We start from the raw sequence: 17206 nt of genomic DNA, 5'->3' as shown, positions 1-17206 counted from the left end.
TAGTGTGGGTGAGCACTCTGTAATTTGGAGATGTACTATATCCGACGCTAGACCTAATCGAGCGATGCCTTGGCATTTCCCTTCAACTGGACTGTTTCGCGGAGGCTTTATTCAGTAGTAGGTTCGATTCCTAATGGCGCTGGTCCAATGGTGGAATGGTTTTTAGTTTTCTAGGACTGCATGACAGAAATCTAAGTCTTTGCCAGCATCATTCGCCTACAGACAGATGTTGGGGACCCGAGCTGGCATACGCTTTGATTGGCATGTGTGAAAGTTGTTGAACATCAGGGTTTTGTACAAATGGTCTAAATCAACTGAAATCATCTAGCTTGATCTACTATATAAAAACGTTTACCTACCTCAACCCCAAAACCGCCAGAACCGCGACTTCTTTCTCCCCTGCTTCTCCCCCCGTCGTAAACCTCCTCCAACCTCATCGCACCCGCGGACATACTCACCACCAGTCTCGCCAAAATGATACCTGACAAAAAGCTCCACCGGCGCGAACGCCTCGTTGCCCGTGCCGTGAAGGTTTCCATCCCTCGACATGTCGTACAAGAACCATATCTCCGGCGGTGGATTGCTGGAGCCGAAAACCGAGCCTTCCCTGCTGCGGAGTTTTCCTCCGTGGAGATAGGGGCCCTGCTCGTGGCGGTGCTTGATCGGGCAGTTGCGGTTGTTGCAGCGCGTTGTGCCGGCCGGGAAGGGAAAGATGGGGATCGGGATCTCGAAGAAGGCGGGGAACGAGCTGGGCGTTGGAGATTCAGGTCTCTCGACCCGGGGGAAAGTTGCGTGCGCAACGACCTTGACGGATGCGATTGATGTTGTGGGGTCAGCCGGTCCCGTTGATCTGTCACTATACTCCGAGGACTCGCTAATATCGCCTTTGGATACTGAAGAGCCCCAATTTTGGTCTCTGGGAGATTGAGAAGAGAAAGATCCCTCCTTGACGGTGATATTAGGTCCAGGTATTGTATCCAGGGCCACTGGCATCTCCACCAGGGTCACCGCGCTTGCAGTCCTCGGTGTCATTGGGTCTGAAGCATACGCAGTATCTGAACGGAGGCTGAGGGTTGCCGACGTTGGGCTAGGTTCGTCCTGTTTTGGGTCTCTCGCGGCCTCCGAGGAACATTGCGACTGATCGTCAACCTCAGTCAAAGAGCCTTGCCCCGAGAGCCTTGTCGAAGTGATGCCTTGCTGGTCGATGAGCTCATCAGACCCAGCCGAATCATCCCAAACACTCCGAGACGCGATGATTTCATGCTCCAGAGGCACATGGAAGAACCCGCTTGACGTATCAGACGACCGGCCCTCGTCCAGCAGAGGGCTGAGCGGTACGTCCTCGAAAGAGTGCGAAGTACCCAAGCTTGGTCGGACATTGCGCATGCAATTTTGGGCTTGTGAAGTGTCCATGGTGGCTGACATATCCAGGGGTACTGTTCGGGATTTCGGATGGAACCTGGGTGATGTTGGGGAGGGAAGAATTGCTGAATCTCGAGTTGAAGAAACTGTAAGCAGTGTCTCCCACGGGAAAAGAAGAAAAGTCCAGTAGAGTCTGAGACATCATTGTTGCGCCCTGCAACAATGCCATTACGCACTCACTCCCTTTGTGCCGACCCTTTGTACCACCCAGATCGACAGCGATGAGTTTCCCCATCCCGTTCGATCCACACCCGCCAAGCCCTAGAGCAACGATCCTTGACTCCTGTAACCAAACACAGCCAAGCCCAAAAGCAACAATCATCGAGTCCCGTACCCAAACAAAGCCCCAACAAAGCCAAAATCAAGACTCAAAAAAGTGCATCCATCACCATCCCCCACCATCTCCCCAACACCTCCAAGCGTAACGTCCAAAACGAAGCTCCTGCCTCAGCAACATCGGCACCCGGAAACATGCCGCCCCCGCCCCCGTCACCGAACCCACCGAGGAGAGATCCCACCCGTCCCGGGACAAAAGGATCCAACGGGTCCTTCCCAGGCTCAACGGAACCACCCCAACCCCATCACATCACAGGCTCCTACCCCACACGACGACGCGCGCTGCCTCTCATCTGAACGAGTGCGGCCTCATGCACACGCTCACTGTGCCCAAAAGCTACGCCGGAAGGGGGGCCGACTCCCTCTCACGTGTTGTAACCCCAGCCAAAAAAACAAAAAAAAAAGAGTCACTTACCGAGCGCGAGGCAGATGCGCATCTAGCCAAAAGACGACTGCCATCGTACGCCGACGTATTTCGGAGGATTCGGACCCAGCGTTGAAAGATCCGAGGGATGCTCGACGATAAGTAGTTTGAGAGTACGGGGTAGCGGAGATATCGGCGGACGGATGTGATCAGTGTGTGCGAATGTGTAGATGAGGGAAGTAGGGGATATAGTAATAGGATGGGGCCCAACTTAACGGAGTGATAGGACGGATGGCTTTGCGAAACAAGAAGGATGATGTTTCTTCCAACGATCCGTTAGACATGAGGGGGCGGTTGGAAACGCGCAATGGAGTTTGATTCGAACCGGTGCTATACCCTTCTGATTGCCTCGAGTCATCTTGCTATCTGTGTGTGTAACAAAGCCAAAATATCGTCCGGATCGAGTTCTGGAGAACACGGATAATAACGCCTATGCAAAGGTATCATGCCGTTGCACCCCAACACAATAAGGATGCTGACAAGTCTGATCTGCTAATGTCACTGAAATGAAGACCAACGTATTCTATTCGTTCCTCATTGCACCTGGCTCACGATCTCACTAGCCTTGCTCAAGCTCTCCACCATCTGAAGGCACTCCTTCCGCCTCCTGATCGTGTAGTCGCTTTCCTTCAACAGATCGTCGAGCTCATTAGTACGGTACATGTTTTCTAGCAGCTCCCGTTGCATTTCTTCCTTGGTGTGTCTGGCCAATTATTAGTGGCTAGGGAAAGACGAATAGGGGAAGTGAAGATTCTCACTGTACGAGTTTCAACATGATGGCTTTGGGCACCATGTCGATCATAGTCCGCCGTGTAATATTGAAGTAAGAGTTGATGAGCAGTTCTGAAATCTTCGTCAGCGCAGGCCAGTGCCTAGCATATTATGTACTCACTTATGACCTCAACTTCGTTTGCCTCCTTTTCGGACAGCGTCCCAGAGGCCTTTAATTGCGGCGGCGGCGAATCCATGGCAGCCATCTTTTTTTTGTTCTTAGGGGCGAAAAAACTTCCGAAAAACCCTCCTTGGTCACTTTGTGGCAGATCGAGCGAGGGGCTTGCTGCTCGCGGCGGTACGGCAGGTGGGAGAGGTCTTCCCGTCTTGGGGTCGACCTGCGTCGGCTTGGCAGCATTGTGCCTATCGTTGACAATGGCCATGGCCTGCGGGGTTTTGTAAGATTCATAGATAACATTACATAGTAGAGATGGACAATGAGATGATCAAAAATTTGACTTCGGGGAACGTGACTTGAATGCTCCGGTTGAAGGGAAAAGGGACTTGGGATCGCGTGCTGGATGAAGGGTTTCTATTACCTTATGGCCGGTCAGGAAGTCGGGGTGGCCAGTATTGACATAGCATGCTTCCATGTTGACGAGATCTCTCACGAGGTTGTTGGTTGGATCGATCGCCTTCTTGAAAAATGATATGACGACGGCGTGGAATTTCTCTTTCAGCGAGGGATATCTTCGTAGTATAGGTTTTTGTAGTATATTTGTGAGGATGCGGACAAGCTCATCATAGACCAGCGAAACGCACTTCAAGCTTGGATCCTCTAATCGCTTGATTTGCTGCTTGACAATTAGCTCGAACGCGGTGGTGCCGACAAAAAGAGCCGGTGAGGAACCCGAGGAATTGTAGAGGATGGTTCGGATGTCGATGTCCTTGACTTGATCGAAGGGGTCTACCGCTTTGACTCCGTTCGAGTACAGCTCATGGAAGACGAAGCTGATCCTGGCACCCCCTGAGAGCTCGATGCTTGATAACTCCTGGTTATTGCCATCTAAGACGGTCCGGTATTCGTTGCAAAACTCTGTGATTATCTGAAGGACGATGTTGGCGCTGTTACCGAGCATGGAGTCGCCCAGCTGACTTAATTCTGTTGTATATTTCTGTAAGGATGAAGATATGCGAGATTTGATATCTGGCAGGGTATTTTTGATGTGCATCATAAGGATCTGGGCAAGTCAGCAAACACTTCGGGAATCTTCTGCAAAGGCTTACTAGGTTCAATTTCCGCGCGAGGTATGGTGTTCCACAATACGAAGCCTTGTTTTTGTATGCTCTGTGGTTGTCGAAGAAATTCCTCTCGTTGTCTAGAGCGAAAGAAATAGTCTTGTTGTTCGCGATATCCCTTTGCCCTCTGTTCACCACGGGGACGTATCCTAGCCGCAGAGGTATGATCCTTCCCGCCAAGATATCCACAACGTCTGTGCCCTCGTCCATCAGATCAACTTTCGTAAGCACGCCAATGGTTCGTTGACCCTCTGGGTCCACTTCTCTTGCCAGCTTCAAACCATCCGAGTTGGCCAAATCTGTATTCGCAGCTGTGACGGCCAGGATGATAGCATTTGGCTTCTGTATTTGCTTCAAGACCATCTCTTTAATCTGCTTCTCGATATCCCTTGGCTGATCCCCAACCGGCACCTTCGTCAGACCAGGTAGATCCACAAGGGTCAGGGTGAGGACGTTCGGAGAGTATATTCGTAGATTGATCGGTGCAGGTGATATGCCCGCATTTCGACCTGTCTTTGAGTCCGTCTCTTTTACGATCTCTTCTCTGATCTTGTTGAAGTCGAAGAACTTCTGGCCTGGTATGTGCAGGAACTCGCCCCACTCGTCGACATTGGATTCTTTGTCTGACGTTTGCAAAGTACCATTCACACCGTTCGTTTGCGATGAGGCAGGAGGAGCTCTGTTGATGAGTTGTAGGATGAGTGGTCGTCTCGTGACAATGCCGGTCCCTCTTGGTAGGCTGCATCACAGGTATCAGCTCCGTCGGTAACAAGTTTCTAGGAGGGCTCACAAGTCCCTGCCCACTATGTTCTCCAATACTGAACTCTTGCCACTCGATTGTGACCCCACCACCGCTATCTGGGGAAGGTCTATCGGATTTTGGACCTGCACGGACAACCAAGGTCAGCCTTTGCGTAGCGGACGCAGGCCAGGATTTCTCCTGAGGTCATCACATACCCCAACAGTTGTGAAGACATCTTGCAATTTGTTGACGAGGGTAATGAGCTGAGGGTCGTTGACATTGATCCTGCATACTGAATCAGCTTAGGCCACAGCTTTTTGGAGCTTTGAGCGCTCACGAGTAGCCGGCGGGCGCGGCCATGGTAGCTGAAACTTGTAGGCAGTCTGGGCTGGTACGGTGAGTCTCTTGTATGTTTCCCAAGTTATTGGAGAAACAGTAGCAGCATATGGGCAGTGTAAATGTCCTTGTGAGAATCTTTCTCCGCGACAAGCTTGACGTTGTTGATACGGCAGACCCCTGTCACTTGCGCTTGGCCCAAGACTGTTTTCGGGCTTGGCAAGGTCAGCCTACCCTCTTGGTGGGTATTCACCTTTCTACGCCAGTCTTTACGTTGAAATTGATCATAATACAATTTAACATATATAGATTTATCGAGCACTAATACTATCTTCTCTGTCCAGAATGCTTTCCATTTTTACCTCGTCTATCCATGTCCCCTGACCGGCGTGTACTCCTGACACGCCCATGCTACCAAATTAGACGGCCATCCTTCGCCAGGTAAATGCCACGCTGTGCTTTGCTATGCAAAATGATGCCGCAAGGAAACAAATACCATATTACCCATACCATGCTTAGAGGTAACGGCTGCCACGATGAGAGGAAGGCGCGCTGGATTTCCGTCTTGAAAGGCTTGGCGCTGTTTCTTTCGACCATCTGTCGATGTTTTTAGAACGAGTGGGCGAAAAGGAGAGTATAAAAGGAGAAACACATACATTCTAACTATCATATCATCGCCCGCAGAGGCAAACATTGAAGGATCTGCCGGGTTCCATGCCACGGCGTTAACACAGCCTCTCGTATGGCCTTCCAGAGTCTCAATCAAAGTGCCGTTCTCTTTGTGCCATATGTAGACCTTCGAATCTAATGATGGAATTAATATCGGCAGAAAAGAATCGTCAAGTGATGCTGGGATGTACCTTCACTACCACTGATGATAAGATTTTCGTCGGCGCCACCAAAGGTGCTCCGTATCACAAAAAGTTCTTGTTTCTGGCCGAGAAATCTTCGAACGATTTCCGCACTCTCAATGTCTATCAATTGAACCTCATTGTCAGCCATGTTGACCAGCATATATCTCGAATCTCGACTGATGCTAAGGCAAGTCATTTTCGTCCTCAACAGGATGCTGTACTCTTCTTCCCGCGTCACAAAGTTGTAGACAAATATCTGCCTCTCGGAAGATATTGTGACCATGCGTTGGCCGTCTGCAGAAATTGCACAGTCCTGTACCCTGTAATCAATAGCCCAATTGTATGAAGGACGGCCGTCCAGAGTCCAAAGGCAAAGCTGGGATTGTTTGTCGAGCGACCCGGTGACGAATGTTTCGCCATCGGGTGCCCAACATGCCGTGGATACGGGTTGATTGTGATGATCGATTTGCAAGAGGCACATTCCGGTCTGCCGCAAGAAAGTCAGCAGATTTCGTGGGGACACTAATGCACAAGGAGACCCTACACTTGCGTCCCATACCCTGGCTTTATTGTCTTGCGAACAAGTGATCAATCGGGTGTCATCTGGACTCCACGCAAGGTAAACGATAGGACGGGTGTGCTCTCGAAGAGTGTGTCGGACTTGGAAAGTGCTTGTGTCGTAAATCACGGTCGCACCATCCGCGCCGCTCGCGGCGAGTCCTTGACCATTGTGAGAAAACTCCACAATATATACTTCTCCATCACTTTGGTTCAGTTCGAAAGCAGTCTGAAGCGGAAATTGTGTCCGATCACACATGTGATTGGTGAATAGAGATGGCGAGGTTGAGGGATTGTGATACAGACACTTTGCTATTTGGCTTTGTTTTATTTGGTCGAGTAGAACAGCTAGCCGATGTTCCGGTATCATCACTGATGGCGAGATTGACCCTGCAGAACCTCATGAGCGTATGACTGTCATGATATGCAAGAGAACCGTACTAGAGAGTTCTTGGAGGAGGGTCTGCCGTGAGTTGCCGAGAGCGCCATGCCAGTGAGCTTGTCTCATCATATCTTCGACCGTAGGGCAGACCATCAAACTATAAGGTCAGCTACTATTTATGCAAAGGAGATCCGGCTGAAATCGATTTGATGGGGGCCAAAAGCCTACCTCGAAAGATGATCAAGCCTGCCAACATCTTGCCGGAGAGGCTGCAACTCATGCCTTAGAACCATTATTGCAGTAGTCGTCTCCGTCTTTTCCAAGAGCTCCAGATACTTCTGCTCACGTACGCTGAACCTCATACTATCCGGATTTGCATTCGCGGCAAGTTTCAAACCTCCAAAATGATGCGAGTGCCCATTGCTTATGCTGACACCCCCACCGTCTGCTTCGGAATCCACCCCAAATAGCAATGACTCGGCTTCTGACCACTGCCCTTGTAGTATAGCGTTCCGAAAAGCTGCCACCGCAGGACTTTCCACTTCGTATCCACTCTCATGAATCAGCCTGTTTGCAGCACCGTGATATCCCAGATCCCCGAGCCCCTGTATCAGCAACCGTGTGACCTCTTCCCTGTCATGTCCAAAGAAACTTGAGCTCTTGGATCTGGCTATCGATGTTGAGAAGCCGTTCTGATGTGGAGAGGAGTGGCCGTTGGTAGGGGAGGAGTGTCCATTCGCTGAGGTGGAGATCCCATTCTTTTGGGAAGTAGGCGATGAGCCGTTGGCATGATGTTGCGGACCGTTCGAGCTTGTAGAGTCGGGGTCAAGACGCATAGCTTTGTTCATAAGTCGTCGGCGTTTCGGCACTGGCGGCCTTTCCCGCTCAGGCCGTAAACCACTGTGCTGCGGATCGTTTCTTGTTCCCTGCCTTTGTTCGCTCGTGAATGAAGGATATAGCTCCGACGAGGAGCGTGAGTCTTCACTATGATTTGAAGGACTTCTTCGCCGCCGTCGAGGATTGGTTTCAGAGCTCGTTATGTGAAGATTCGCGGACGTTACTGTCGAGGTTTGTCTCGTATGTTGCTGTATATCTCCGGAACCTCGTTGTATGTCGTTGTCTAAATGGCTAGGACTGGTTTCTTGGGCTGAGATCTCGGTGAAAGGGGAAGGTTCTGGGGAAGTTGAGGCGGCTGGGTGGTCGGGAGCGATTGGGGCTCGATGGATATGGGGGGCTTCGTCAGCCAGGACGACTAACGCGGAAATACCGCTGATCTTGACTGAGGCTCAGAACTCAGAGCTCCCAAAGTCTTGCACACGAGGATTGCCCCAAGATGTCTCAATTGCTTTGGAACCGTCCGGTAGCCTAATCCTCCAGTGTCCCACGCTTTATTAAGCAAAGGAACTTGTTCAAAAAACTCTTTCGAGCGTAGAGTCCAGCCAAAGTCGTGACTGCCTGCAGGGGGTTGTCGAGGGGCCCTGGAGAGGTAGGCGGAGGGGTAGGTTTCCTAAAAACTAAGAGTGAGCTGCCGCTCGAACGCAAGCAGACGGAGACTTGCAAGCCTTGGCGGATGTTGGAGGTGGGTAGAAAGGTTCAAGGTTGAAATTCAGCAGCTCGTGCCTTGTTTTATGCGTGGAGCCTTTAGTATGTGAGGGGTGTAAAGTGTGGTGGTGATCATTTGTTACAGATCTGGATGAAGCCTAAGAACCGCCGCGTGTTATGCCGACCCAGGCATTCACGGAAAATCCACCAATCAGATGAGGGTAAAGTACGTCAGAACCTCACATCAGATGTTCCATTTACGGTCACGCATGATAAGAAATAGAAAAATAGAGCAAGTCGTTAATGCATTGTCTACTGTATTTTAGATATCAATACCTACGAGTAGGTCTGGAGAGTTCGCTATGCAACTTATACTCTCAATAGCAAGCACCGAGCCACCCAAATGCCGAGCTTTTGGCACGATTTATGGAGATGAGAAGGTGGTAGGTAGGTAACTACTTATTTCTGTCCCATGTCTGATAGCGGCAGAGTCTGCTTTATTCCAATGATATCTTAATCTGCTGACCAGTGACCACGTTCAACGCTCTTGGCAAACTTCGCCAAGCGCTGCAAGCAAAGCCCGTTTTGAGTCCAGTCCTGCAGTTGCGCGCTTTGGGGATCATAAATAATTATGAGGAACTCGAGGGCGAAAGCCAAGGGACAACCATGGGCAACCTGTCGAGCCTGTCTCATCGAGGACGATGTGGGGGCTGGCGCTCCATGCAGACCTCATTGTTTACGGGCGCCCAGAAAACCCCTCTAGCTATTTGCCAAATTCTCTCTCGGCGGCAGCAGCCATCTCTCCCATGGTATCAAATCTCCAAGTAAAGGCTACTTTCCCTTCAACTGCCTTCAACTCATCATTTCCTTCACCTCTTGATATCCACTAAGCCAAATCGCAGTTAGATGTTTGCTTCTTAGGTGAAATCTTAAGTCTAAGGATATGTTCGAGGAACAAGACTCACATCTCTCCTCCTCAACCATATCTGAATAATTGACCAAGGGTATGCAAGAGATAAAAACAAATCGACAACTCGGAAAGGACGCTTACGGCACTGGTCATCCCCATCTTCATCGCCGGCACATGATCTGACTTCAACCCTTTCGCCGTCATCAGGATTTGCTCCATCTGAACACCCAACTCATCTCGGGCATGCGTGATCAGGTACTGGAAATTCTTCAAGTCAGGCTTGTATGATCTAATGTCCTCAGCCACGTAAACTGCGTCGAACTCTATACCGGCTAAGGCACCTTTCAAGACCTGTGCAAAGCTCTTTTTGTCCACGTTGGAGAGGATGACCAGCTTGTAGCGTTTCTTGAGCTGCTTCAACGCCTCTATTGTATCTGGGAAGATGGGCCATTTGCCTACCGACGCGCCAAAGGCATCGGCTTCGGGCTTTGTAGGAGCTGGAAGGTCTAAGGCATCGGCAAGCCCGATGTAAGCCTCTGACAGGAGGGAAGGGTATCTGAGGTCGGGCTTGGAGGCGCAGATGGAAACCTCGATCTCATCAAAGCGTTTCAGAAGTGAGACACGGTCCTTTTTGAGGGGGTTCGATGCTGGTAGGCGGCCGAGCAGAGGGTGTAATTCATCATAAATTCCTGCTATTCATCCACTCATTGTTTAGTTGCTGACTGTCCTGCACTGTGGTGCCGCACTCACATTCCCAATCGACCAATGTGCCAAAGCAGTCGAAGGCGAGCAGTTTAAAGTCAGTCAGACTTTTAGGGTCTATCGTGCGAACCTTCATTCTCAAGACGTATAAGGGTTGTGCTTGGGGACTTTGATTTTGGGGTCCTCGATGTTGGTGGTTGACTGGCGATGGAGGAAAATATCTCTGAAGGGGGATGTATCTTCCCCATTATACTTATACGTTCAACAATCTGGTGGGATTGGGCCATTCTTAACAGCTCTGCTGGTGAATCGCACCGTTCGTACGTAATAAGTAGACAATGTCGCCAAACTCGCCAATGCAGGCGGGGGATCTTGGCGAGGGGCATCTCGCAGCTACGGTTGCCCACAAAACGCATTAAGCAAGCCTTAGTCTAGCGATTTTTGCTTTTGGCCTTATCGATGATGCTGAGATGCTTGAAACCAGCCCAAAATCCGCACCTCCTAGACTAAGCTAGGCTACCAAAGCTCCATTATTTTAAGCCAATTACCCTGCGATTGCATGCTTGGTCTTCGACCTCGATTGAAAGCTCGTAATTCACTCTGGGACCTTGTCAACAAGCACCCTCTGGCCTTGCCTTCATCATCTCCTGTCTCTTGGAAGCAGCCGGTCGAGGAAGGAGCCGACGGCCTGCCATCTTTACATTCCTCCCCATCATTGTCCACTCCACCAAGTCCAGAGCAGAAGCCCCAGCACAACCGTTCGTCTGAAAGCTCTGCCTCCTTCACAATGGCGCCTGTAAGCTCCACAACTTCCATTGCCTCGTGTGACCCAACTAATCAGGCAAACGGCAGTCAAAGAAAGACTCGAAGAGATCAAGGCAGGAGGCTGGTGAAGAGCAATATGGTACGCTTGCAATGGAGCTGAGTGCTCGGCAAACAAGAGCTGGACAGTGCTAATTGTAGACTCGCTCAGGCTCTATCTTCTCCGTCTCTGGGTATGTGGCTACAAGAAAAAACAGCGAGGATACGGTCTGATATACCTAGGCCTGTCATTGTCGCGGAAAACATGATTGGATGTGCTATGTACGAGCTGGTATGTGCATGTCCAATACTGAGATCAAGCTTAAAAGGTCTTACCTCCCGTTAAGGTCCGCGTCGGTCACGACAGCCTAGTCGGGGAGGTCATTCGAATCGAAGCCGACAAAGCAACCGTCCAGGTGTATGAGGAAACTGGTAGGGACAAAACATGTTACCTGGAGCTAGGACTGCGGGCTAAGTTGGTGATCATGCAGCTGGAGTGACGGTGGGAGACCCAGTCGTACGGACGGGCAAGCCTCTATCTGTCGAGCTCGGCCCAGGATTGATGGAGACTATATACGACGGAATTCAACGCCCTCTTAAACAGATCTCCGAAGTCTCCGATTCCATTTACATACCTCGCGGCATTGCCGTGCCTTCCCTGAGCAGAGACCGCAAGTGGGACTTTACACCAGGAGACAAGAAAGTGGGCGACCACATCACTGGGGGTGATATCTTTGGTAGCGTCTACGAAAACAGTCTTCTCGATGACCACAAAATCCTACTGCCTCCGCGGGCGAGGGGTACAATCACTCACATTGCCGAAGAGGGAAGCTATACCGTGGATGAGAAGGTGCTTGAGTTGGAATTTGATGGGAAGAAGTCTGATTACACCATGATGCACACGTGGCCTGTTCGAGTACCCAGACCTGTCAGCGAGAAGCTCCCATCCGATTCGCCTTTCATCGTCGGACAGCGCGTGCTGGACGCACTGTTCCCCAGTGTTCAAGGGGGCACAGTCTGCATTCCTGGGGCCTTTGGCTGCGGGAAGACTGTCATCAGCCAGTCTGTGTCGAAGTTCTCTAACAGCGATATCATCATCTACGTCGGGTGCGGAGAACGAGGAAATGAGATGGCGGAAGTGCTGATGGATTTCCCTGAAGTATGCTCCTCACTGTCGCATTCAAGAGGCTTATGCTAATATGCCGCTTCAGCTCTCGATAGATATCAACGGACGCAAGGAACCTATCATGAAACGCACGTCGCTCATTGCTAACACGTCTAACATGCCCGTCGCTGCCCGAGAAGCCTCCATCTACACCGGTATCACTGTCGCAGAGTATTTCCGTGACCAAGGCAAAAACGTCGCGATGATGGCAGACTCAACTTCCCGGTGGGCAGAGGCGCTCCGCGAAATCTCAGGACGTCTCGGAGAGATGCCGGCAGATCAGGGTTTCCCTGCCTACCTCGGTGCCAAGCTGGCCTCTTTCTACGAACGGGCTGGTCAAGTCTACGCCCTTGGTAGCCCAGAACGAAAGGGTAGCGTAAGTATTGTCGGCGCCGTCAGTCCTCCTGGCGGTGATTTCTCGGATCCTGTCACAAGCAGTACGCTTGGTATTGTGCAGGTCTTTTGGGGTCTCGACAAGAAGCTAGCCCAACGAAAGCATTTCCCGTCCATCAACACCTCTCAGTCTTACAGCAAGTACACCACCATCCTCGACAAATATTACGAGAAAGACCATCCCGAGTTTCCCAAACTGAGAGATCGCATCCGAGAACTCCTCTCCAGCTCAGAAGATCTGGACCAAGTCGTGCAATTGGTGGGTAAATCTGCATTGGGTGATCCAGACAAGATTACCCTTGATGTTGCTGGTCTTCTCAAGGACGACTTCCTGCAACAAAACGGGTACAGTGACTACGATCAGTTTTGCCCGATGTGGAAGACAGAGTACATGATGAAGGCCTTCATGGGCTTCCATGATGAGAGTCAGAAGGCAGTTGCGCAGGGTCACAGTTGGGCCAAAGTGAGAGAATCTACGAGCAGCATTCAAAACGAACTGAGGAGTATGAAATTTGAGGTGCCGTCAGAAGGCGAGGAGAAGATCTCGAAGAAGGTAAAGGAGCCATTTCCCTTCCCCTAGGCTTCAAAACTGACGGGTGCACAGTATGATGAGCTGCTTCAGAACATGACTGAGAAGTTTGCTTCAGTCACAGATGAGTAAGCATTGTGTGCTTACTTCGTCAGCCCAGGTAGAGTCAAACATGGTATTATACCTGGTACCGCAGCCGCCGTGTGACCCTTCCGGTTGCAAAAAGAGAATCCCTGCCTTCCGTTATCTTGTGAAGTAGGCAGATAATGTTGACCGATCCATGCGTTGTACTATATCTGCTCCAGGCTTTGCCAAATATCTCTTTGATTGACGAATTCAACATGGGATGAATTTTCTGCAACGGGCTCTGTCCGTCCCATGCCACCCAGTCCACAATCTGAGCGCTTATTAGAACACAGAACGGCCTATAACGTCTCCAAAGCCTTCATTCACCTAGCCCAGGAGCCTCATAACCTCTGACTTGATGCAGGAACCAACCAGAATAAGGTGCAAAAACAACGCCATTCATTCAGAATGCTTATGTCAAGGCCATGCGCTCTCAAATCCACAGCTACTGGTTTAGAAACGTTCCATGTGGACGCCCCACTAATCTGTTAGGTTGCCAAGATTAGTACCACTAAGAAGACATGGCAACGCTCCACGAGAAGCGCGAACCTCATTACTTGCTTGGAACGCCATCGACTGTTACCGCAGACCTTTGGGCCAAGGGTACTTAGGGGGTCTAAGGTACGTGGTGACCGCTGAAAAGGCAACTTCGTGCTTTAATGACCGAGTGTAGGCGAAGCATCCTTACCTAGTGCCAATGCAGACTTGAAGGTGCTGTTGCTCAGTGCTTAGCAGAGGCAGATGCACTGATCATTCGAGATCATAGCCATACCTGCTGACACAGAATTCGAGGCTAAGGCAGAGCTGAAAGGAGCAATGCATTTGGGGCTAGCAGAGGAGACAGAACGGATGGGATACATGAGACTTGGCCGGTTTCGAAGTCAGCAAATCCGATGTTCTGCCTTGAAGCTTGGCGTAAATCCTTTGAGGCGGCAAATGTTTGTGGAAAGTGCAAGACATTGGGGTTCTGTATCCGGACCGATGATTAAACAAGGCAGGCAACTGACATCTCCCACCGTGCCAGCGCGCTTATTTGTCTCCCGTAGCTAATCACCGTCTGTGATTCGCCTTCGACACAATATGCCAAGCCCCCGAACTTTCCACCACAACCTCGACCTCTCGTACCACGCCTCACCTTCCATCAACCTCTGCCAGACTTAACACTCATCATCGCTCAATCCACTAATCGCCTCCAAAAAATTTGCGAAGATTTGGACATCTTTACACATCATGGCCTCAAAGCGCAAATCAGTCACGTTTCGTGAGAACGTCTCAGTAGTCTACCCAAACAATTCGGGCGGGTCATCATCGCCAGCCCCGATCACCACTGCGCCCGCAACCGCGCCTCCATCTCTCGAACTCGACCCTACGTATCTGACCTGGCTAAGCTTGGCCACCAAAGCACAATACCCCTTTATTGTCAACGGAACGTTCGCCAAATACGTCTACCGCCAGAACTTCGATAAGCATCTCAACATGAAGCATGACTACAACCTCCAGATAGCGAGACAGAGAGAGGCGGCAGTGCCACCGCTAGCAGAGAAGTATGGGTCGTTGGGTTGGGGTAGTTTGTATGAGAAAGTGACCGAGGAGGCATGGGTAAAGAATTACAGAGTAGGGGCTCCTGGCTGTGTATCCGGGTGGATGAGCTTGCTGACTAAGATACTGGGTAGCTGATCTATCGATTTGACGGCTCGGATGAGCAACTACTGGATAAAATTGCAGAAGCCTACGACGCAGTATGCGGCTCGGAAACACGCTGCGAGCTATTAGCTGACATTCTTGCAGATCAAGCACACCGTCGCCGAAGAAGAGACAGTGAATACACTCTTGACTCAAGACGGATCAATGCACATCTCACCATCCAACCGACAATGGGAGGCATTCACGCAAGGCGGAGGGGCTCTCATCAGCCCGGACTTCGGCCCCGGCGGTGTCAATCTGCGCTTTGGGCACACAGCGGATGCCCCTTTCGACGACGAGGAATCCGTCCTGCTTAGCCCGAGGGATCGGAAAGGAAACGGGGGAGAGATGCTGATGGACAGGGCGGTCGTGAGCAGGGATCTCGGGAACGCGATGGTGGATGCTGGGACTGGGGTCCAGATGCTCTGGGCAGACCGTCGACGGAGCAGGGCGAGATATTACGCTCGCTGAGGGGGTGCCGTGGTTCATTGGGGTGGCATTGTGCTACCGTGCTTGAGATGGAAGAGGTCGTCGGTTGCTGGACCATGCTAGGTTGCGGGATTGAGCTATGGGCGCAAGATGGTGCGTGCAACGGTGAGATTAGGAAGCATGCATCCTCATTGCGAGGGAGATCATCCAGGCCAGGTCGTCATTGCCCTCCCTCTACCTGCTGCGGCATGGAAGAATGCGTTGATGCACATCTCGCCTTTTCAATCCCTACAACACACGCAAGATGTTCCCCTTTTCTCCCATCCTCGTCGTTCCATCCTCCCTCACTCCTCCACCACCATCATCACGTGTCCCATCTCGTCCACAACAGCCGCTTACATAGACGTCACGGCGCCTACTCCTCCCTCCATGTCCGTGGCACTCGGAGCGCTGTACGATGTGAAGCCTGCCTCCACTACCCCGCCTGGCTCTACTTTTTATGTCTGTATCTACCACTCCACCTGCATTCACGACTCTATCTTCCAGCCCAGCACAGAACAATCCCCAATCAAGGACCCCCGCTGTGATGGGGTCGCTGGAGCTCTCACGTTGCTCTTTTGCCCAAACTTCGGACTCAGATGAGGCGTCTGAAACGGACCGAGTAGGGCAGACGAATAAATTCGCTCAGCGTTTCTTGAGGAGACGATGGGGTTGACATTGATCATGAGCATGGAAGCTAGGGGCGAGATGTATTGGCGGGTCATGTAACTGGCTTATTGAATTCTTTATGGTAATTCGTAGTAGCTGGTGTTCCGTTCCCCGCTCCGTGAAGAAGCGGACTCTTGTGTGACATCTCTCCCAGGCTCCCAGCCCGGTCAGCGAGTAGTCGTGCTAGAGAGCCGAGTGGAGTTTCTGCATGTTCTTAGTTGCTACTGATTGAAAGTACGGAAAGAAAACTTGCACAGGTATCGATACATCGCTCAGTATGGCATGGTAAGAAGCTGAACGTGTATTATGTTGGAATTCTGATCCCCTGCACTGCAGATTTTGGTGGGTAAAGTCTTAGCATATGTATGTGTGGTTCGATAGCTAATGCTTCAACGGCTGAAAAGGAGCGAGGCGAGGACGGCAATCGAAAACCTGTATGTGCGATGATACATCTCCGATCACCGATACTGAACCTTTCGTAGCCAGATATTCAGCCCAGCCATCCACGAACAAGGGCCGGCGCAGACGAGAAAGGCATGGGATCGCCTGGCCTGAGCAATCTATGCTCAAGAAGCTGTTGAATGGGCAATGTCGGAAGAACCTAACATTCCTATGAATAAGAGATCCGAAAAATTTCCAGCAAACTACTAAACGCACGGTCATGCTCCACATCCAACCTACCAAAAAAAAATTCCCCTTCATAAACTTGACCCCGAACACCTCAGCCAACTCCGCAACCGCACACGACACCACCGGCCACACATCAACCAAACCACCGCCATCAACAAAACCAGCCGAGTCCCCCTCCACCACCACCACGAATTCCTCTGCCCCGGCCGCCATCCGCTTCAGTCACGGAAGGTCAACGGACAACAAACCAGCGTGCGCGAAATGCATCCGATACCGCAAAGCCGCCCCCTTTCGTAAAAACCCACGGCAACCAGCCCGACGTTTGGCCGTCGATCGATGAGAAACGCGGGATGGGGGGGGGCATGGTCACGTGAGTACTTAGCGTGACGTGATCGTCAGAGGGAGCCGAACGCGCAGTGCGACAAGCAACGGACCGGCAAGAGAGCGGATTTTGGGGGGATTTATCCGGGATGAGGGGATGGTTTGTGGGGGGTTGGATGTTGGAAAGCAAAGAGAGCGAGGCT

General features: G+C 51.2%; 6 protein-coding genes across 6 annotated transcripts; 2 read left to right on the top strand and 4 right to left on the bottom strand.

Moving 5' to 3' along the window:
* Positions 1–360: 360 nt before the first annotated feature.
* Positions 361–1413, bottom strand: HO173_011273 (uncharacterized protein; the record flags this gene model as incomplete). The annotated part of the gene is made up of 1 exon (XM_037313154.1): positions 361–1413. The coding sequence occupies one exon, from the start codon at positions 1411–1413 to the stop codon at positions 361–363; it is 1053 nt and encodes a 350-aa protein (XP_037159949.1).
* Positions 1414–2716: 1303 nt separating this feature from the next.
* Positions 2717–5294, bottom strand: HO173_011272 (uncharacterized protein; the record flags this gene model as incomplete). Its single annotated transcript, XM_037313153.1, has 8 exons — positions 2717–2885; positions 2941–3025; positions 3075–3339; positions 3493–4134; positions 4181–4931; positions 4983–5077; positions 5150–5219; positions 5272–5294. The coding sequence occupies 8 exons, from the start codon at positions 5292–5294 to the stop codon at positions 2717–2719; spliced, it is 2100 nt and encodes a 699-aa protein (XP_037159948.1).
* A 491-nt stretch (positions 5295–5785) lies between these two features.
* HO173_011271 (uncharacterized protein) lies at positions 5786–7900 on the bottom strand (the record flags this gene model as incomplete). The annotated part of the gene is made up of 6 exons (XM_037313152.1): positions 5786–5867; positions 5927–6074; positions 6131–6611; positions 6669–7072; positions 7124–7221; positions 7293–7900. The coding sequence occupies 6 exons, from the start codon at positions 7898–7900 to the stop codon at positions 5786–5788; spliced, it is 1821 nt and encodes a 606-aa protein (XP_037159947.1).
* A 1469-nt stretch (positions 7901–9369) lies between these two features.
* HO173_011270 (uncharacterized protein) lies at positions 9370–10354 on the bottom strand (the record flags this gene model as incomplete). The annotated part of the gene is made up of 3 exons (XM_037313151.1): positions 9370–9492; positions 9658–10208; positions 10267–10354. 3 exons carry the CDS (start codon positions 10352–10354, stop codon positions 9370–9372), a joined length of 762 nt encoding a protein of 253 aa, XP_037159946.1.
* A 423-nt stretch (positions 10355–10777) lies between these two features.
* On the top strand, positions 10778–13238 carry HO173_011269 (uncharacterized protein; the record flags this gene model as incomplete). The annotated part of the gene is made up of 8 exons (XM_037313150.1): positions 10778–11014; positions 11071–11122; positions 11192–11213; positions 11263–11311; positions 11367–11451; positions 11511–12178; positions 12231–13130; positions 13182–13238. The coding sequence occupies 8 exons, from the start codon at positions 10778–10780 to the stop codon at positions 13236–13238; spliced, it is 2070 nt and encodes a 689-aa protein (XP_037159945.1).
* A 1224-nt stretch (positions 13239–14462) lies between these two features.
* On the top strand, positions 14463–15386 carry HO173_011268 (uncharacterized protein; the record flags this gene model as incomplete). Its single annotated transcript, XM_037313149.1, has 3 exons — positions 14463–14846; positions 14906–14971; positions 15021–15386. The coding sequence occupies 3 exons, from the start codon at positions 14463–14465 to the stop codon at positions 15384–15386; spliced, it is 816 nt and encodes a 271-aa protein (XP_037159944.1).
* Positions 15387–17206: the final 1820 nt, after the last annotated feature.

This window comes from Letharia columbiana (genome assembly GCF_014066305.1).
Source record: "Letharia columbiana isolate WasteWater2 chromosome Unknown Sc0000060_s1, whole genome shotgun sequence".
Taxonomy (NCBI): domain Eukaryota; kingdom Fungi; phylum Ascomycota; class Lecanoromycetes; order Lecanorales; family Parmeliaceae; genus Letharia; species Letharia columbiana.
The sequence above is the reverse complement of the archived record's forward strand: the minus strand, read 5'-3'. Positions and strand labels throughout refer to the sequence as shown.